The sequence below is a fragment of the Watersipora subatra genome, unplaced genomic scaffold, assembly GCF_963576615.1.
Source record: "Watersipora subatra unplaced genomic scaffold, tzWatSuba1.1 SCAFFOLD_76, whole genome shotgun sequence".
NCBI lineage: Eukaryota > Metazoa > Bryozoa > Gymnolaemata > Cheilostomatida > Watersiporidae > Watersipora > Watersipora subatra.
In genome coordinates this window covers 207933-229846 of record NW_027045273.1, presented here as the reverse complement: position 1 = coordinate 229846, position 21914 = coordinate 207933, and the positions used below count along the sequence as shown (strand labels likewise).

Below are 21914 nucleotides of genomic sequence, written 5' to 3'. Positions count from 1 at the left end.
AATTAGCTCAATTGGAGCATTTCTAGCATGTTTGGTTGAAATTGGAAATTTACATTTTTCACTTTTGTCAGACAATTGCAATATTCTCACAATAAGCTAATTAGCTCAATTGGAGCATTTCTAGCATGTTTAGTTGAAATTGGAAATTTACATTTTTCAGTTTTGTCAGACGTTTGTAATATTCTCACAATAAGCTAATTAGCTCAATTGGAGCAATTCTAGCATGTTTGGTTGAAATTGGAAAATTACATTTATCAGTTTTGTCAGACGTTTGTAATATTCTCACTAAAAGCTAATTAGCTCAAATGGAGCATTTCTAGCATGTTTGGTTGAAATTGGAAATTTACATTTTTCAGTTTTGTCAGACGTTTGTAATATTCTCACAATAAGCTAATTAGCTCAATTGGAGCATTTCTAGCATGTTTGGTTGAAATTGGAAATTTACATTTTTCACTTTTGTCAGACAATTGCAATATTCTCACAATAAGCTAATTAGCTCAATTGGAGCATTTCTAGCATGTTTGGTTGAAATTGGAAATTTACATTTTTCAGTTTTGTCAGACGTTTGTAATATTCTCACAATAAGCTAATTAGCTCAATTGGAGCATTTCTAGCATGTTTGGTTGAAATCAGAAATTTACATTTTTTACTTTTGTCAGACGTTTGTAATATTCTCACAATAAGCTAATTAGCTCAATTGGAGCATTTCTAGCATGTTTGGTTGAAATTGGAAATTTACATTTTTCGCTTTTGTCAGACAATTGCAATATTCTCACAATAAGCTAATTAGCTCAATTGGAGCATTTCTAGCATGTTTGGTTGAAATTGGCAATTTACATTTTTCAGTTTTGTCAGACGTTTGTAATATTCTCACAATAAGCTAATTAGCTCAATTGGAGCATTTCTAGCATGTTTGGTTGAAATTGGAAATTTACATTTTTCACTTTTGTCAGACGTTTGTAATTTTCTCACAATAAGCTAATTAGCTCAATTGGAGCATTTCTAGCATGTTTGGTTGAAATTGGAAATTTACATTTTTCGCTTTTGTCAGACAATTGCAATATTCTCACAATAAGCTAATTAGCTCAATTGGAGCCTTTCTAGCATGTTTGGTTGAAATTGGAAATTTACATTTTTCAGTTTTGTCAGACGTTTGTAATATTCTCACAATAAGCTAATTAGCTCAATTGGAGCATTTCTAGCATGTTTGGTTGAAATTGGAAGTTTACATTTTTCACTTTTGTCAAACAATTGCAATATTCTCACAATAAGCTAATTAGCTCAATTGGAGCATTTCTAGCATGTTTGGTTGAAATTGAAAATTTAAATTTTAAGTTTTGTCAGACCTTTGTAAAATTCTTACAGTAGGCTTATTTGCGCAATTGGAGCATTTCTAGCATGTTTGATTGAAATTGGAATTATAAATTTTTCACTTTTGTCAGACGTTTGTAATATTCTCACAATAAGCTAATTAGCTCAATTGGAGCAATTCTAGCATGTTTGGTTGAAATTGGAAATTTACATTTTTCAGTTTTGTCAGACGTTTGTAATATTCTCACAATAAGCTAATTAGCTCAATTGGAGCATTTCTAGCATGTTTGGTTGAAATTGGAAATTTACATTTTTCACTTTTGTCAGACAATTGCAATATTCTCACAATAAGCTAATTAGCTCATTTGGAACATTTCTAGCATGTTTGGTTGAAATTGGAAATTTACATTTTTCACTTTTGTCAGACAATTGCAATATTCTCACAATAAGCTAATTAGCTCAATTGGAGCATTTCTAGCATGTTTGGTTGAAATTGGAAATTTACATTTTTCACTTTTGTCAGACAATTGCAATATTCTCACAATAAGCTAATTAGCTCAATTGGAGCATTTCTAGCATGTTTAGTTGAAATTGGAAATTTACATTTTTCAGTTTTGTCATACGTTTGTAATATTCTCACAATAAGCTAATTAGCTCAATTGGAGCATTTCTAGCATGTTTGGTTGAAATTGGAAATTTACATTTTTCACTTTTGTCAGACAATTGCAATATTCTATCAATAAGCTAATTAGCTCAATTGGAGCATTTCTAGCATGTTTGGTTGAAATTGGAAATTTACATTTTTCACTTTTGTCAGACAATTGCAATATTCTCACAATAAGCTAATTAGCTCAATTGGAGCATTTCTAGCATGTTTAGTTGAAATTGGAAATTTACATTTTTCAGTTTTGTCAGACGTTTGTAATATTCTCACAATAAGCTAATTAGCTCAATTGGAGCAATTCTAGCATGTTTGGTTGAAATTGGAAAATTACATTTATCAGTTTTGTCAGACGTTTGTAATATTCTCACTAAAAGCTAATTAGCTCAAATGGAGCATTTCTAGCATGTTTGGTTGAAATTGGAAATTTACATTTTTCAGTTTTGTCAGACGTTTGTAATATTCTCACAATAAGCTAATTAGCTCAATTGGAGCATTTCTAGCATGTTTGGTTGAAATTGGAAATTTACATTTTTCACTTTTGTCAGACAATTGCAATATTCTCACAATAAGCTAATTAGCTCAATTGGAGCATTTCTAGCATGTTTGGTTGAAATTGGAAATTTACATTTTTCAGTTTTGTCAGACGTTTGTAATATTCTCACAATAAGCTAATTAGCTCAATTGGAGCATTTCTAGCATGTTTGGTTGAAATCAGAAATTTACATTTTTTACTTTTGTCAGACGTTTGTAATATTCTCACAATAAGCTAATTAGCTCAATTGGAGCATTTCTAGCATGTTTGGTTGAAATTGGAAATTTCTATTTTTCAGTTTTGTCAGACGTTTGTAATATTCTCACAATAAGCTAATTAGCTCAATTGGAGCATTTCTAGCATGTTTGGTTGAAATCAGAAATTTACATTTTTTACTTTTGTCAGACGTTTGTAATATTCTCACAATAAGCTAATTAGCTCAATTGGAGCATTTCTAGCATGTTTGGTTGAAATTGGAAATTTACATTTTTCGCTTTTGTCAGACAATTGCAATATTCTCACAATAAGCTAATTAGCTCAATTGGAGCATTTCTAGCATGTTTGGTTGAAATTGGCAATTTACATTTTTCAGTTTTGTCAGACGTTTGTAATATTCTCACAATAAGCTAATTAGCTCAATTGGAGCATTTCTAGCATGTTTGGTTGAAATTGGAAATTTACATTTTTCACTTTTGTCAGACGTTTGTAATTTTCTCACAATAAGCTAATTAGCTCAATTGGAGCATTTCTAGCATGTTTGGTTGAAATTGGAAATTTACATTTTTCGCTTTTGTCAGACAATTGCAATATTCTCACAATAAGCTAATTAGCTCAATTGGAGCCTTTCTAGCATGTTTGGTTGAAATTGGAAATTTACATTTTTCAGTTTTGTCAGACGTTTGTAATATTCTCACAATAAGCTAATTAGCTCAATTGGAGCATTTCTAGCATGTTTGGTTGAAATTGGAAGTTTACATTTTTCACTTTTGTCAAACAATTGCAATATTCTCACAATAAGCTAATTAGCTCAATTGGAGCATTTCTAGCATGTTTGGTTGAAATTGAAAATTTAAATTTTAAGTTTTGTCAGACCTTTGTAAAATTCTTACAGTAGGCTTATTTGCGCAATTGGAGCAATTCTAGCATGTTTGATTGAAATTGGAATTATAAATTTTTCACTTTTGTCAGACGTTTGTAATATTCTCACAATAAGCTAATTAGCTCAATTGGAGCAATTCTAGCATGTTTGGTTGAAATTGGAAATTTACATTTTTCAGTTTTGTCAGACGTTTGTAATATTCTCACAATAAGCTAATTAGCTCAATTGGAGCATTTCTAGCATGTTTGGTTGAAATTGGAAATTTACATTTTTCACTTTTGTCAGACAATTGCAATATTCTCACAATAAGCTAATTAGCTCATTTGGAACATTTCTAGCATGTTTGGTTGAAATTGGAAATTTACATTTTTCACTTTTGTCAGACAATTGCAATATTCTCACAATAAGCTAATTAGCTCAATTGGAGCATTTCTAGCATGTTTGGTTGAAATTGGAAATTTACATTTTTCACTTTTGTCAGACAATTGCAATATTCTCACAATAAGCTAATTAGCTCAATTGGAGCATTTCTAGCATGTTTGGTTGAAATTGGAAATTTACATTTTTCAGTTTTGTCAGACGTTTGTAATATTCTCACAATAAGCTAATTAGCTCAATTGGAGCATTTCTAGCATGTTTGGTTGAAATCAGAAATTTACATTTTTTACTTTTGTCAGACGTTTGTAATATTCTCACAATAAGCTAATTAGCTCAATTGGAGCATTTCTAGCATGTTTGGTTGAAATTGGAAATTTCTATTTTTCAGTTTTGTCAGACGTTTGTAATATTCTCACAATAAGCTAATTAGCTCAATTGGAGCATTTCTAGCATGTTTGGTTGAAATCAGAAATTTACATTTTTTACTTTTGTCAGACGTTTGTAATATTCTCACAATAAGCTAATTAGCTCAATTGGAGCATTTCTAGCATGTTTGGTTGAAATTGGAAATTTACATTTTTCGCTTTTGTCAGACAATTGCAATATTCTCACAATAAGCTAATTAGCTCAATTGGAGCATTTCTAGCATGTTTGGTTGAAATTGGCAATTTACATTTTTCAGTTTTGTCAGACGTTTGTAATATTCTCACAATAAGCTAATTAGCTCAATTGGAGCATTTCTAGCATGTTTGGTTGAAATTGGAAATTTACATTTTTCACTTTTGTCAGACGTTTGTAATTTTCTCACAATAAGCTAATTAGCTCAATTGGAGCATTTCTAGCATGTTTGGTTGAAATTGGAAATTTACATTTTTCGCTTTTGTCAGACAATTGCAATATTCTCACAATAAGCTAATTAGCTCAATTGGAGCCTTTCTAGCATGTTTGGTTGAAATTGGAAATTTACATTTTTCAGTTTTGTCAGACGTTTGTAATATTCTCACAATAAGCTAATTAGCTCAATTGGAGCATTTCTAGCATGTTTGGTTGAAATTGGAAGTTTACATTTTTCACTTTTGTCAAACAATTGCAATATTCTCACAATAAGCTAATTAGCTCAATTGGAGCATTTCTAGCATGTTTGGTTGAAATTGAAAATTTAAATTTTAAGTTTTGTCAGACCTTTGTAAAATTCTTACAGTAGGCTTATTTGCGCAATTGGAGCATTTCTAGCATGTTTGATTGAAATTGGAATTATAAATTTTTCACTTTTGTCAGACGTTTGTAATATTCTCACAATAAGCTAATTAGCTCAATTGGAGCAATTCTAGCATGTTTGGTTGAAATTGGAAATTTACATTTTTCAGTTTTGTCAGACGTTTGTAATATTCTCACAATAAGCTAATTAGCTCAATTGGAGCATTTCTAGCATGTTTGGTTGAAATTGGAAATTTACATTTTTCACTTTTGTCAGACAATTGCAATATTCTCACAATAAGCTAATTAGCTCATTTGGAACATTTCTAGCATGTTTGGTTGAAATTGGAAATTTACATTTTTCACTTTTGTCAGACAATTGCAATATTCTCACAATAAGCTAATTAGCTCAATTGGAGCATTTCTAGCATGTTTGGTTGAAATTGGAAATTTACATTTTTCACTTTTGTCAGACAATTGCAATATTCTCACAATAAGCTAATTAGCTCAATTGGAGCATTTCTAGCATGTTTAGTTGAAATTGGAAATTTACATTTTTCAGTTTTGTCATACGTTTGTAATATTCTCACAATAAGCTAATTAGCTCAATTGGAGCATTTCTAGCATGTTTGGTTGAAATTGGAAATTTACATTTTTCACTTTTGTCAGACAATTGCAATATTCTATCAATAAGCTAATTAGCTCAATTGGAGCATTTCTAGCATGTTTGGTTGAAATTGGAAATTTACATTTTTCACTTTTGTCAGACAATTGCAATATTCTCACAATAAGCTAATTAGCTCAATTGGAGCATTTCTAGCATGTTTAGTTGAAATTGGAAATTTACATTTTTCAGTTTTGTCAGACGTTTGTAATATTCTCACAATAAGCTAATTAGCTCAATTGGAGCAATTCTAGCATGTTTGGTTGAAATTGGAAAATTACATTTATCAGTTTTGTCAGACGTTTGTAATATTCTCACTAAAAGCTAATTAGCTCAAATGGAGCATTTCTAGCATGTTTGGTTGAAATTGGAAATTTACATTTTTCAGTTTTGTCAGACGTTTGTAATATTCTCACAATAAGCTAATTAGCTCAATTGGAGCATTTCTAGCATGTTTGGTTGAAATTGGAAATTTACATTTTTCACTTTTGTCAGACAATTGCAATATTCTCACAATAAGCTAATTAGCTCAATTGGAGCATTTCTAGCATGTTTGGTTGAAATTGGAAATTTACATTTTTCAGTTTTGTCAGACGTTTGTAATATTCTCACAATAAGCTAATTAGCTCAATTGGAGCATTTCTAGCATGTTTGGTTGAAATCAGAAATTTACATTTTTTACTTTTGTCAGACGTTTGTAATATTCTCACAATAAGCTAATTAGCTCAATTGGAGCATTTCTAGCATGTTTGGTTGAAATTGGAAATTTACATTTTTCGCTTTTGTCAGACAATTGCAATATTCTCACAATAAGCTAATTAGCTCAATTGGAGCATTTCTAGCATGTTTGGTTGAAATTGGCAATTTACATTTTTCAGTTTTGTCAGACGTTTGTAATATTCTCACAATAAGCTAATTAGCTCAATTGGAGCATTTCTAGCATGTTTGGTTGAAATTGGAAATTTACATTTTTCACTTTTGTCAGACGTTTGTAATTTTCTCACAATAAGCTAATTAGCTCAATTGGAGCATTTCTAGCATGTTTGGTTGAAATTGGAAATTTACATTTTTCGCTTTTGTCAGACAATTGCAATATTCTCACAATAAGCTAATTAGCTCAATTGGAGCCTTTCTAGCATGTTTGGTTGAAATTGGAAATTTACATTTTTCAGTTTTGTCAGACGTTTGTAATATTCTCACAATAAGCTAATTAGCTCAATTGGAGCATTTCTAGCATGTTTGGTTGAAATTGGAAGTTTACATTTTTCACTTTTGTCAAACAATTGCAATATTCTCACAATAAGCTAATTAGCTCAATTGGAGCATTTCTAGCATGTTTGGTTGAAATTGAAAATTTAAATTTTAAGTTTTGTCAGACCTTTGTAAAATTCTTACAGTAGGCTTATTTGCGCAATTGGAGCATTTCTAGCATGTTTGATTGAAATTGGAATTATAAATTTTTCACTTTTGTCAGACGTTTGTAATATTCTCACAATAAGCTAATTAGCTCAATTGGAGCAATTCTAGCATGTTTGGTTGAAATTGGAAATTTACATTTTTCAGTTTTGTCAGACGTTTGTAATATTCTCACAATAAGCTAATTAGCTCAATTGGAGCATTTCTAGCATGTTTGGTTGAAATTGGAAATTTACATTTTTCACTTTTGTCAGACAATTGCAATATTCTCACAATAAGCTAATTAGCTCATTTGGAACATTTCTAGCATGTTTGGTTGAAATTGGAAATTTACATTTTTCACTTTTGTCAGACAATTGCAATATTCTCACAATAAGCTAATTAGCTCAATTGGAGCATTTCTAGCATGTTTGGTTGAAATTGGAAATTTACATTTTTCACTTTTGTCAGACAATTGCAATATTCTCACAATAAGCTAATTAGCTCAATTGGAGCATTTCTAGCATGTTTAGTTGAAATTGGAAATTTACATTTTTCAGTTTTGTCATACGTTTGTAATATTCTCACAATAAGCTAATTAGCTCAATTGGAGCATTTCTAGCATGTTTGGTTGAAATTGGAAATTTACATTTTTCACTTTTGTCAGACAATTGCAATATTCTATCAATAAGCTAATTAGCTCAATTGGAGCATTTCTAGCATGTTTGGTTGAAATTGGAAATTTACATTTTTCACTTTTGTCAGACAATTGCAATATTCTCACAATAAGCTAATTAGCTCAATTGGAGCATTTCTAGCATGTTTAGTTGAAATTGGAAATTTACATTTTTCAGTTTTGTCAGACGTTTGTAATATTCTCACAATAAGCTAATTAGCTCAATTGGAGCAATTCTAGCATGTTTGGTTGAAATTGGAAAATTACATTTATCAGTTTTGTCAGACGTTTGTAATATTCTCACTAAAAGCTAATTAGCTCAAATGGAGCATTTCTAGCATGTTTGGTTGAAATTGGAAATTTACATTTTTCAGTTTTGTCAGACGTTTGTAATATTCTCACAATAAGCTAATTAGCTCAATTGGAGCATTTCTAGCATGTTTGGTTGAAATTGGAAATTTACATTTTTCACTTTTGTCAGACAATTGCAATATTCTCACAATAAGCTAATTAGCTCAATTGGAGCATTTCTAGCATGTTTGGTTGAAATTGGAAATTTACATTTTTCAGTTTTGTCAGACGTTTGTAATATTCTCACAATAAGCTAATTAGCTCAATTGGAGCATTTCTAGCATGTTTGGTTGAAATCAGAAATTTACATTTTTTACTTTTGTCAGACGTTTGTAATATTCTCACAATAAGCTAATTAGCTCAATTGGAGCATTTCTAGCATGTTTGGTTGAAATTGGAAATTTCTATTTTTCAGTTTTGTCAGACGTTTGTAATATTCTCACAATAAGCTAATTAGCTCAATTGGAGCATTTCTAGCATGTTTGGTTGAAATCAGAAATTTACATTTTTTACTTTTGTCAGACGTTTGTAATATTCTCACAATAAGCTAATTAGCTCAATTGGAGCATTTCTAGCATGTTTGGTTGAAATTGGAAATTTACATTTTTCGCTTTTGTCAGACAATTGCAATATTCTCACAATAAGCTAATTAGCTCAATTGGAGCATTTCTAGCATGTTTGGTTGAAATTGGCAATTTACATTTTTCAGTTTTGTCAGACGTTTGTAATATTCTCACAATAAGCTAATTAGCTCAATTGGAGCATTTCTAGCATGTTTGGTTGAAATTGGAAATTTACATTTTTCACTTTTGTCAGACGTTTGTAATTTTCTCACAATAAGCTAATTAGCTCAATTGGAGCATTTCTAGCATGTTTGGTTGAAATTGGAAATTTACATTTTTCGCTTTTGTCAGACAATTGCAATATTCTCACAATAAGCTAATTAGCTCAATTGGAGCCTTTCTAGCATGTTTGGTTGAAATTGGAAATTTACATTTTTCAGTTTTGTCAGACGTTTGTAATATTCTCACAATAAGCTAATTAGCTCAATTGGAGCATTTCTAGCATGTTTGGTTGAAATTGGAAGTTTACATTTTTCACTTTTGTCAAACAATTGCAATATTCTCACAATAAGCTAATTAGCTCAATTGGAGCATTTCTAGCATGTTTGGTTGAAATTGAAAATTTAAATTTTAAGTTTTGTCAGACCTTTGTAAAATTCTTACAGTAGGCTTATTTGCGCAATTGGAGCAATTCTAGCATGTTTGATTGAAATTGGAATTATAAATTTTTCACTTTTGTCAGACGTTTGTAATATTCTCACAATAAGCTAATTAGCTCAATTGGAGCAATTCTAGCATGTTTGGTTGAAATTGGAAATTTACATTTTTCAGTTTTGTCAGACGTTTGTAATATTCTCACAATAAGCTAATTAGCTCAATTGGAGCATTTCTAGCATGTTTGGTTGAAATTGGAAATTTACATTTTTCACTTTTGTCAGACAATTGCAATATTCTCACAATAAGCTAATTAGCTCATTTGGAACATTTCTAGCATGTTTGGTTGAAATTGGAAATTTACATTTTTCACTTTTGTCAGACAATTGCAATATTCTCACAATAAGCTAATTAGCTCAATTGGAGCATTTCTAGCATGTTTGGTTGAAATTGGAAATTTACATTTTTCACTTTTGTCAGACAATTGCAATATTCTCACAATAAGCTAATTAGCTCAATTGGAGCATTTCTAGCATGTTTAGTTGAAATTGGAAATTTACATTTTTCAGTTTTGTCATACGTTTGTAATATTCTCACAATAAGCTAATTAGCTCAATTGGAGCATTTCTAGCATGTTTGGTTGAAATTGGAAATTTACATTTTTCACTTTTGTCAGACAATTGCAATATTCTATCAATAAGCTAATTAGCTCAATTGGAGCATTTCTAGCATGTTTGGTTGAAATTGGAAATTTACATTTTTCACTTTTGTCAGACAATTGCAATATTCTCACAATAAGCTAATTAGCTCAATTGGAGCATTTCTAGCATGTTTAGTTGAAATTGGAAATTTACATTTTTCAGTTTTGTCATACGTTTGTAATATTCTCACAATAAGCTAATTAGCTCAATTGGAGCATTTCTAGCATGTTTGGTTGAAATTGGAAATTTACATTTTTCAGTTTTGTCAGACGTTTGTAATATTCTCACAATAAGCTAATTAGCTCAATTGGAGCATTTCTAGCATGTTTGGTTGAAATTGGAAATTTACATTTTTCAGTTTTGTCAGACGTTTGTAATATTCTCACAATAAGCTAATTAGCTCAATTGGAGCATTTCTAGCATGTTTGGTTTAAATTGGAAACTTACATTTTTCAGTTTTGTCAGACGTTTGTAATATTCTCACAATAAGCTAATTAGCTCAATTGGAGCATTTCTAGCATGTTTGGTTGAAATTGGAAAATTACATTTATCAGTTTTGTCAGACGTTTGTAATATTCTCACTAAAAGCTAATTAGCTCAAATGGAGCATTTCTAGCATGTTTGGTTGAAATTGGAAATTTACATTTTCCAGTTTTGTCAGACGTTTGTAATATTCTCACAATAAGCTAATTAGCTCAATTGGAGCATTTCTAGCATGTTTGGTTGAAATTGGAAATTTACATTTTTCACTTTTGTCAGACAATTGCAATATTCTCACAATAAGCTAATTAGCTCAATTGGAGCATTTCTAGCATGTTTGGTTGAAATTGGAAATTTACATTTTTCAGTTTTGTCAGACGTTTGTAATATTCTCACAATAAGCTAATTAGCTCAATTGGAGCATTTCTAGCATGTTTGGTTGAAATCAGAAATTTACATTTTTTACTTTTGTCAGACGTTTGTAATATTCTCACAATAAGCTAATTAGCTCAATTGGAGCATTTCTAGCATGTTTGGTTGAAATTGGAAATTTCTATTTTTCAGTTTTGTCAGACGTTTGTAATATTCTCACAATAAGCTAATTAGCTCAATTGGAGCATTTCTAGCATGTTTGGTTGAAATCAGAAATTTACATTTTTTACTTTTGTCAGACGTTTGTAATATTCTCACAATAAGCTAATTAGCTCAATTGGAGCATTTCTAGCATGTTTGGTTGAAATTGGAAATTTACATTTTTCGCTTTTGTCAGACAATTGCAATATTCTCACAATAAGCTAATTAGCTCAATTGGAGCATTTCTAGCATGTTTGGTTGAAATTGGAAATTTACATTTTTCAGTTTTGTCAGACAATTGCAATATTCTATCAATAAGCTAATTAGCTCAATTGGAGCATTTCTAGCATGTTTGGTTGAAATTGGAAATTTACATTTTTCACTTTTGTCAGACAATTGCAATATTCTATCAATAAGCTAATTAGCTCAATTGGAGCATTTCTAGCATGTTTGGTTGAAATTGGAAATTTACATTTTTCACTTTTGTCAGACAATTGCAATATTCTCACAATAAGCTAATTAGCTCAATTGGAACATTTCTAGCATGTTTGGTTGAAATTGGAAATTTACATTTTTCAGTTTTGTCAGACGTTTGTACTATTCTCACAATAAGCTAATTAGCTCAATTGGAGCATTTCTAGCATGTTTGGTTGAAATTGGAAATTTACATTTTTCAGTGTTGTCAGACGTTTGTAATATTCTAGCAATAAGCTAATTAGCTCAATTGGAGCATTTCTAGCATGTTTGGTTGAAATTGAAAATTTACATTTTTCAGTGTTGTCAGACGTTTGTAATATTCTCACAATAAACTAATTAGCTCAATTGGAGCATTTCTAGCATGTTTAGTTGAAATTGGAAATTCACATTTTTCACTTTTGTCAGACAATTGCAATATTCTCTCAATAAGCTAATTAGCTCAATTGGAGCATTTCTAGCATGTTTGGTTGAGAATGGAAATTTACATTGTTCAGTTTTGTCAGACGTTTGTAAAATTCTTACAGTAAGCTTATTTCCGCAATTGGAGCATTTCTAGCATGTTTGGTTGAAATTGGAAATTTACATTTTTCAGTTTTGTCAGACGTTTGTAAAATTCTTAAAATAGGCTTATTTGCGCAATTTGAGCATTTCTAGCATGTTTGGTTGAAATTCGAAATTTACATTTTTCACTTTTGTCAGACGTTTGTAATATTCTCACAATAAGCTAATTAGCTCAATTGGAGCATTTCTAGCATGTTTGGTTGAAATTGGAAATTTACATTTTTCACTTTTGTCAGACGTTTGTATTATTCTCACGATAAGCTAATTAGCTCAATTGGAGCATTTCTAGCATGTTTGGTTGAAATCAGAAATTTACATTTTTTACTTTTGTCAGACGTTTGTAATATTTTCACAATAAGCTAATTAGCTCAATTGGAGCATTTCTAGCATGTTTGGTTGAAATTGGAAATTTACATTTTTCAGTTTTGTCAGACGTTTGTAATATTCTCACAATAAGCTAATTAGCTCAATTGGAGCATTTCTAGCATGTTTGGTTGAAATTGGAAATTTACATTTTTCAGTTTTGTCAGACAATTGCAATATTCTATCAATAAGCTAATTAGCTCAATTGGAGCATTTCTAGCATGTTTGGTTGAAATTGGAAATTTACATTTTTCACTTTTGTCAGACAATTGCAATATTCTATCAATAAGCTAATTAGCTCAATTGGAGCATTTCTAGCATGTTTGGTTGAAATTGGAAATTTACATTTTTCACTTTTGTCAGACAATTGCAATATTCTCACAATAAGCTAATTAGCTCAATTGGAACATTTCTAGCATGTTTGGTTGAAATTGGAAATTTACATTTTTCAGTGTTGTCAGACGTTTGTAATATTCTAGCAATAAGCTAATTAGCTCAATTGGAGCATTTCTAGCATGTTTGGTTGAAATTGAAAATTTACATTTTTCAGTGTTGTCAGACGTTTGTAATATTCTCACAATAAGCTAACTAGCTCAATTGGAGCATTTCTAGCACGTTTGATTGAAATTGAAAATTTACATTTTTCAGTTTTGTCAGACGTTTGTAATATTCTCACAATAAACTAATTAGCTCAATTGGAGCATTTCTAGCATGTTTAGTTGAAATTGGAAATTCACATTTTTCACTTTTGTCAGACAATTGCAATATTCTCTCAATAAGCTAATTAGCTCAATTGGAGCATTTCTAGCATGTTTGGTTGAGAATGGAAATTTACATTGTTCAGTTTTGTCAGACGTTTGTAAAATTCTTACAGTAAGCTTATTTCCGCAATTGGAGCATTTCTAGCATGTTTGGTTGAAATTGGAAATTTACATTTTTCAGTTTTGTCAGACGTTTGTAAAATTCTTAAAATAGGCTTATTTGCGCAATTTGAGCATTTCTAGCATGTTTGGTTGAAATTCGAAATTTACATTTTTCACTTTTGTCAGACGTTTGTAATATTCTCACAATAAGCTAATTAGCTCAATTGGAGCATTTCTAGCATGTTTGGTTGAAATTGGAAATTCACATTTTTCACTTTTGTCAGACAATTGCAATATTCTCTCAATAAGCTAATTAGCTCAATTGGAGCATTTCTAGCATGTTTGGTTGAAATTGGAAATTTACATTTTTCACTTTTGTCAGACGTTTGTAATATTCTCACAATAAGCTAATTAGCTCAATTGGAGCATTTCTAGCATGTTTGGTTGAAATTGGAAATTTACATTTATCAGTTTTGTCAGACGTTTGTAATATTCTCAAAAAAGCTAATTAGCTCAAATGGAGCATTTCTAGCATGTTTGGTTGAAATTGGAAATTTACATTTTTCAGTTTTGTCAGACGTTTGTAATATTCTCACAATAAGCTAATTAGCTCAATTGGAGCATTTCTAGCATGTTTGGTTGAAATTGGAAATTTACATTTTTCACTTTTGTCAGACAATTGCAATATTCTCACAATAAGCTAATTAGCTCAATTGGAGCATTTCTAGCATGTTTGGTTGAAATTGGAAAATTACATTTTTCACTTTTGTCAGACGTTTGTAATATTCTCACAATAAGCTAATTAGCTCAATTGGAACATTTCTAGCATGTTTGGTTGAAATATTACAAACGTCTGACAAAAGTGAAAAATGTCAATTTCCAATTTCAACCAAACATGCTAGAAATGCTCCAATTGAGCTAATTAGCTTATTGTGAGAATATTACAAACGTCTGACAAAAGTGAAAAATGTAAATTTCCAATTTCAACCAAACATGCTAGAAATGCTCCAATTGAGCTAATTAGCTTATTGTGAGAATATTGCAAATGTCTGACAAAAGTGAAAAATGCAAATTTCCAATTTCAACCAAACATGCTAGAAATGCTCCAATTGAGCTAATTAGCTTATTGTGAGAATATTACAAACGTCTGACAAAAGTGAAAAATGTAAATTTCCAATTTCAACCAAACATGCTAGAAATGCTCAAATTGCGCAAATAAGCCTATTGTAAGAATTTTACAAACGTCTGACAAAACTGAAAAATGTAAATTTCCAATTTCAACCAAACATGCTAGAAATGCTCCAATTGAGCTAATTAGCTTATTGAGAGAATATTGCAATTGTCTGACAAAAGTGAAAAATGTAAATTTCCAATTTCAACCAAACATGCTAGAAATGCTCCAATTGAGCTAATTAGCTTATTGTGAGAATATTACAAACGTCTGACAAAAGTGAAAAATGTAAATTTCGAATTTCAACCAAACATGCTAGAAATGCTCAAATTGCGCAAATAAGCCTATTTTAAGAATTTTACAAACGTCTGACAAAACTGAAAAATGTAAATTTCCATTTTCAACCAAACATGCTAGAAATGCTCCAATTGAGCTAATTAGCTTATTGAGAGAATATTGCAATTGTCTGACAAAAGTGAAAAATGTGAATTTCCAATTTCAACTAAACATGCTAGAAATGCTCCAACTGAGCTAATTAGTTTATTGTGAGAATATTAGAAACGTCTGACAAAACTGAAAAATGTAAATTTCCATTTTCAACCAAACATGCTAGAAATGCTCCAATTGAGCTAATTAGCTTATTGAGAGAATATTGCAATTGTCTGACAAAAGTGAAAAATGTGAATTTCCAATTTCAACTAAACATGCTAGAAATGCTCCAACTGAGCTAATTAGTTTATTGTGAGAATATTACAAACGTCTGACAAAACTGAAAAATGTAAATTTCCAATTTCAACCAAACATGCTAGAAATGCTCAAATTGCGCAAATAAGCATATTGTAAGAATTTTACAAACGTCTGACAAAACTGAAAAATAGAAATTTCCAATTTCAACCAAACATGCTAGAAATGCTCCAATTGAGCTAATTAGCTTATTGAGAGAATATTGCAATTGTCTGACAAAACTGAAAAATGTAAATTTCCAATTTCAACCAAACATGCTAGAAATGCTCCAATTGAGCTAATTAGCTTATTGTGAGAATATTGCAATTGTCTGACAAAAGTGAAAAATGTAAATTTCCAATTTCAACCAAACATGCTAGAAATGCTCCAATTGAGCTAATTAGCTTATTGTGAGAATATTACAAACGTCTGACAAAACTGAAAAATGTAAATTTCCAATTTCAACCAAACATGCTAGAAATGCTCCAATTGAGCTAATTAGCTTATTGTGAGAATATTGCAATTGTCTGACAAAAGTGAAAAATGTAAATTTCCAATTTCAACCAAACATGCTAGAAATGCTCAAATTCGCAAATAAACCTACTGTAAGAATTTTACAAACGTCTGACAAAACTGAAAAATGTAAATTTCCAATTTCAACCAAATATGCTAGAAATGCTCCAATTGAGCTAATTAGCTTATTGTGAGAATATTGCAATTGTCTGACAAAAGTGAAAAATGTAAATTTCCAATTTCAACCAAACATGCTAGAAATGCTCAAATTCGCAAATAAGGCTACTGTAAGAATTTTACAAACGTCTGACAAAACTGAAAAATGTAAATTTCCAATTTCAACCAAACATGCTAGAAATGCTCCAATTGAGCTAATTAGCTTATTGAGAGAATATTGCAATTTTCTGACAAAAGTGAAAAATGTAAATTTCCAATTTCAACCAAACATGCTAGAAATGCTCCAATTGAGCTAATTAGCTTATTGTGAGAATATTACAAACGTCTGACAAAAGTGAAAAATGTAAATTTCTAATTTCAACCAAACATGCTAGAAATGCTCCAATTGAGCTAATTAGCTTATTGTGAGAATATTGCAAATGTCTGACAAAAGTGAAAAATGCAATTTTCCAATTTCAACCAAACATGCTAGAAATGCTCCAATTGAGCTAATTAGCTTATTGTGAGAATATTACAAACGTCTGACAAAAGTAAAAAATGTAAATTTCCAATTTCAACCAAACATGCTAGAAATGCTCAAATTGAGCAAATAAGCCTATTGTAAGAATTTTACAAACGTCTGACAAAAGTGAAAAATGTAAATTTCCAATTTCAACCAAACATGCTAGAAATGCTCCAATTGAGCTAATTAGCTTATTGTGAGAATATTACCAACGTCTGACAAAAGTGAAAAATGTAAATTTCGAATTTCAACCAAACATGCTAGAAATGCTCCAATTGAGCTAATTAGCTTATTGTGAGAATAGTACAAACGTCTGACAAAACTGAAAAATGTAAATTTCCAATTTCAACCAAACTTGCTAGAAATGCTCCAATTGAGCTAATTAGCTTATTGTGAGAATATTACAAACGTCTGACAAAACTGAATAATGTAAGTTTCCAATTTCAACCAAACATGCTAGAAATGCTCCAATTGAGCTAATTAGCCTATTGTGAGAATATTGCAATTGTCTGACAAAAGTGAAAAATGTAAATTACCAATTTCAACCAAACATGCTAGAAATGCTCCAATTTAGCTAATTAGCTTATTGTGAGAATATTACAAACGTCTTACAAAACTGAAAAATGTAATTTTCCAATTTCAACCAAACATGCTAGAAATGCTCCAATTGAGCTAATTAGCTTATTGTGGTTGATGTTGCTGGTTGGAAAGGGGTTACAGAAGCTTGAGCATTTGCTATTATGTTTCCTGAATGCTTATCTGTAGGTCATAGTCATGTTTTCTGTAACAGGGTGTTTTAAAATGGTCTTTGTCGAGTACTTAGCAATGTATCTAATTTTAAATGACCAAGCTATGAAGGTTATTGCAGCCTGAGTATTTAGGAATTGATGTCAGCAACCTTCCACTCATGATAAAATGCATCTAACATTTATCCACAGTTAAACTGGCATATCCTCTGTTATATTTAGATCAAGCTCATCCTGGAAAATGACTTGACTACAGGAATCGTGGCGTGAGTGGCAGCATAAAAGGAGATCTTGTCTGGCTTTTTAATAGAATAGCCTCCGTATTCACAGAACGTATGTTCATATTCAGTCCGCTTCCTACTCCTATGCTTTCTTCAAACTTTTGCACAATCTGACACAATTGTTTTAAAAATACAGATAGATCTTTAGCATAACATGAATAAAATATTTATCTTTATGTACACAAATTAATTTTTTAATATTACGTAGATTTCTTTTACATTATACCACTAGATTACATAGATACTAAGTATTTTACTCCGTTCGTGTTATATCTTTTAGCTGAAACAAGAATATGTTTTCGGTATTACCATGGTAACACTGGAAATCTGAGAGCTGTTACAGAGCCAATTCTAGTCAGGAATTCTTTGGCCTCTTCTTCTGGTGTAAGAGATAAGTTTTCTGTATGCATTAACCTATTGTTGAGATCTCACTATAGCGATAAGAGGATGTACCCAGCACCTTCAAGGTTGCTACATACAATTTTGTTGTAGAGTGGTCTATGGGGTCAGACATCCATGGACAGTGAGGCAGAAATAGTGCATCTAGCAATCGAAGGTAGGCTAACTGTTGCTAGGCTGTCTGCTTGCTTACATGTAGTGTCATAATGTTACTCACGTGTCAAGTCGTTGTGGTCACTTTCTGACTGCTGTCATTGGACTGTTTGTTTATCAGGTGTTGTTCTTCAGCATTTAAAATGTTTTCACTAACGTAGTGATAACATGTTTGAAGGCATAAAATACACCTTGTCAAGATCATGCATAATCTCTAAGATCCATTGTATGCAGACATTGAGGCTACTCATGTGAGAAAGGGCATGTTCTTCAATCCTGACCCTTATGTAAAAATACGAGTAGAGCTAGGACAGGATAGGTCTCAACCTGCTCTCTCTTACCACTACAAGGATTTTAGGACATCTGTTTGCGACAATACAACTGAGCCAAGGTGGCACAATGAGGTACATTCTTGTAGTACATGTATTTGAAATAGACTATTACTGTTAGAAATATAAATTTCTCTTCAAATTGGATTACAGTCAAATAGCATTTGAATACTGTCCAACTCCGTAGAGCATTTAAAAAAAATGATGATATTCAAATGAATATACCGTAATACCTTTATTTGAATGCTATGTCGCTCTATTTTTCAACAATTCCACTACAGTTGCATTTTATTAGAAGTGATGTTCAAATAGACGGTTACGTTGTATTTTTCAACCCTTTTATATTGGCTTCTATTAGAGGTGGCGTTTAAATCAATGTGGTGTTATAATATAGGTTTTACCATAGTTTCCTAAATGACAACTCCATCTAGCTCAATAGAGCATTTAGAAACATTAATTAACTTAAATGTAGCTTTACAGTTGACAGTCCCATGCAACATAGTAGAGGATTTCAAAACATCTCTCTAACCTGCTTCTAAAGTTGCAGTGATTTTCCGATAACTGATTCGATGATGGAGCAGGTGGGCTATCCAATGTTGGTTCAGCAAGAAATTCAAGATAATGAGTATATGCTGACTGCAGTGTCAGTTAGCATTAAGTTACTAGTTACTACTGCTAACACTTTACTTGTCTTTTTGATATTCCACTTTACTGCGCTGCCATCAGACACTCTTTTTATGAAAGTAAAGGATCGATTCACCACTGCTCTCCCCACTCTTCTCCGGTTCTTAGGTCAACTATCTCTTCCTATGAAGCAAGTTATAGAGAAGGCTAAACTCGGGTAAGATTTTTAGTCCCGTTTGTCACACTGCCCTTTGCTGTTGGTAACCTTAATAGGCACTTTGAAAGTTATTGTGGGTTGTTTCCGCTGAATATATTTTGAAATTGAGCATATATTAAATATAATGAATTCTCGTGACAGCATTTTATTATGCAAATAATTCGGTCTAAACATGTTTATACATTTTAGTTTATGGCAGTAGTAGGTTCACTAAAAATGCTTGCCAAATTGAATACAACTAGTATGTAACATGGCTGGAGTACACAATGTTTTACCAAATTATTATATTAAAACAATGCTTCTGTGAACTTGTTAAACAATTTACTGCAATTGTCCTGAGAAATCTATCGGCATCATCCATCAGTTTTGGTCAGAGAGTGTCTTGTATAATTTTTTTATAGCGTAAGGATTTAATTTTTGAAACAGAATATGCATAAAGGCTGAATATGGGTTTCTTTTCAATGTCTGTGATGCTCATCATAAAAGAGAGAACCGGAATTTTTCATTCAATATTCTTGTGTTTTCTTTTTTGCCTCCAGACTTGCAAGCCATCTGCTTTCCTAAAATGACTATCCACTAGTTTTTACTAAACTGAAAAACTCTGGTTTACACTGGTTATAATATAATGCATAGCATTATATACATGATATAGCATTATGTACATGATATAGCACGAAAGCGCACATGGTATAAATTGTCAAATGGTACAAATTCGGCTATTAATTGGAACACATGAATAGTATCTTGCTAATCTACATAAAATGTTAGTCACTATTCAAAATTACTGCCTCAAGGATCTTATCCTGATGTGTAGACCAGAGCAAGCCAGTCATCTGTATGGCTGATTTTTTTACTTACAAGAGACTTCCAGGAGATCTTTACTGATCATTGATGCAAGCATAACTAGTTTCTAGCATCGTGTGGGGTTATTACACGTTGACTTTCAAGTCTTCTCAGTCATGAAAAGAAGGAGCAACATCCAAATATGCTAGTTGTAGCGTAAAGCTAGTACAGTTCATCTCATGTCATGTTGGCGGTACAGTTGATGAGCAGTCGGACTTATAGTTTGTCCGTTCAGATAACCACAATTGTAGTAAATATTTGAATTGCATTCAGTGTATGAGTTCCATTCACCAGGCAACTAGAGAATCCCTTTTGATTCCTTAGCAAACAGACAAAGGTTAGTAAAGGTTTACGAGAGCAACCTTTCCTAGGCCATCTTTTTACCATCTGTAGTACATTGAGTCTTCAGGTGATATCGTGGTAAGTCATTTGATGAACTGCTTTCCTGTTTGTTCCAGGCTGACTGTTAGCTGTCAATTAATTGGTCGAACGCCACATGACCACATCTGTGGTACATTGATGTTTAAACCGACAATCATTCCTTATGATGGTAAGCAACGTAATCTGGCAGGTTTTTGTCTACTTGAAAGGTGTGTTAATTATTATCTGGTAGAGTTTGGTGTTTACTTGAATGTTATGTTAATTGTTATCTGGTAGTGTGGTGTTTACTTGAATGTTATGTTAATGATTATCTGGTAGATTTTGGTGTTTACTTGAGTGTTATGTTAATTATTATGTGGTAGTTTGGTGCTTACTTGAGTTTTAAGTTACTTATTATCGGGTAAAGTTAGGTGTTTATTTGAATTCTGTGTTAATAATAAATTATAATGAAATAAGAAGTGGAAGCTAATAAGTTACTTCATTTTGTCCGTAGATATTACAGCACAGAATACATATTCATTTATTGTCAATGTAATAACAGCATGGAGAGGAAACATCATATTGGGGCAGTAGAATATTTTAAAGTAGAGTTTCTTTTGCGTTCTTTCTGGGTTTCAATGCCTTGGAAACTTCAATAATATACTCTACAGTATAATTGGACTTTAAAGTTTATAGAACGGCTTAATTCTGCAGATACTGATAACTATTTATATGCACTGTAGCGAGCAGGCATTCAATGGATAGGAACCATCTTGGAGAAACACGCGTAGGCTGCTGCGCCATCACAGACAGTGCAGTAGAGAACGCTGTAGATAGATCTTCTGCCGATATTCTCTCCGATTCCTCTGGGAACAGTGATGTTGAACTTACTGACACGGCTGAAACTCCAGCAATGCGGTGAGCATGAGCAACTTTGTCAGCCTGACCTCCTTATCTACTTGGAATGTTTAAGATCATCGTAATTCAGCAAAAAGAATGAAGTAGCTTGGCGATGTAATTACAGTTGCAAATAGTTAATGTGATTGTTTCTATTTGCATCAGTTTACTAGACATTTAATCTTTTTCGAAATTTTTTTAAAGCACTAGTGCAATAAAATGACTATTAAAATACATGACTACGGACATTGCATTAAATCATGTTTGTGAATGCAAGTAAAATTTTATAGGGTGAGCTCCAGCAAATCTATCTATGACAGCTACAAGTTCACACACACAGTAAATAGTATTTATAGTAAATAGCTACTATCAGTTTTAGTAGCTTTTAGCTCTCTGTATGACAGGCCTTAACTCACTCTGTATGACAGGCCTTAACTCATTCTGTATGACAGGCCTTAACTCACTCTGTATGACAGG

At 31.6% G+C, this 21914-nt stretch overlaps 1 protein-coding gene across 1 annotated transcript; it reads left to right on the top strand.

Annotated features, from left to right (window-relative positions):
* The first annotated feature begins 17389 nt into the window (after window positions 1-17389).
* Window positions 17390-21331, top strand: LOC137410104 (E3 ubiquitin-protein ligase HECW1-like). The gene is made up of 6 exons (XM_068095687.1): window positions 17390-17415; window positions 17591-17667; window positions 17896-18017; window positions 18108-18171; window positions 18402-18571; window positions 21284-21331. The coding sequence occupies exons 1-6, from the start codon at window positions 17390-17392 to the stop codon at window positions 21329-21331; spliced, it is 507 nt and encodes a 168-aa protein (XP_067951788.1).
* The last annotated feature ends 583 nt before the right edge of the window (window positions 21332-21914 follow it).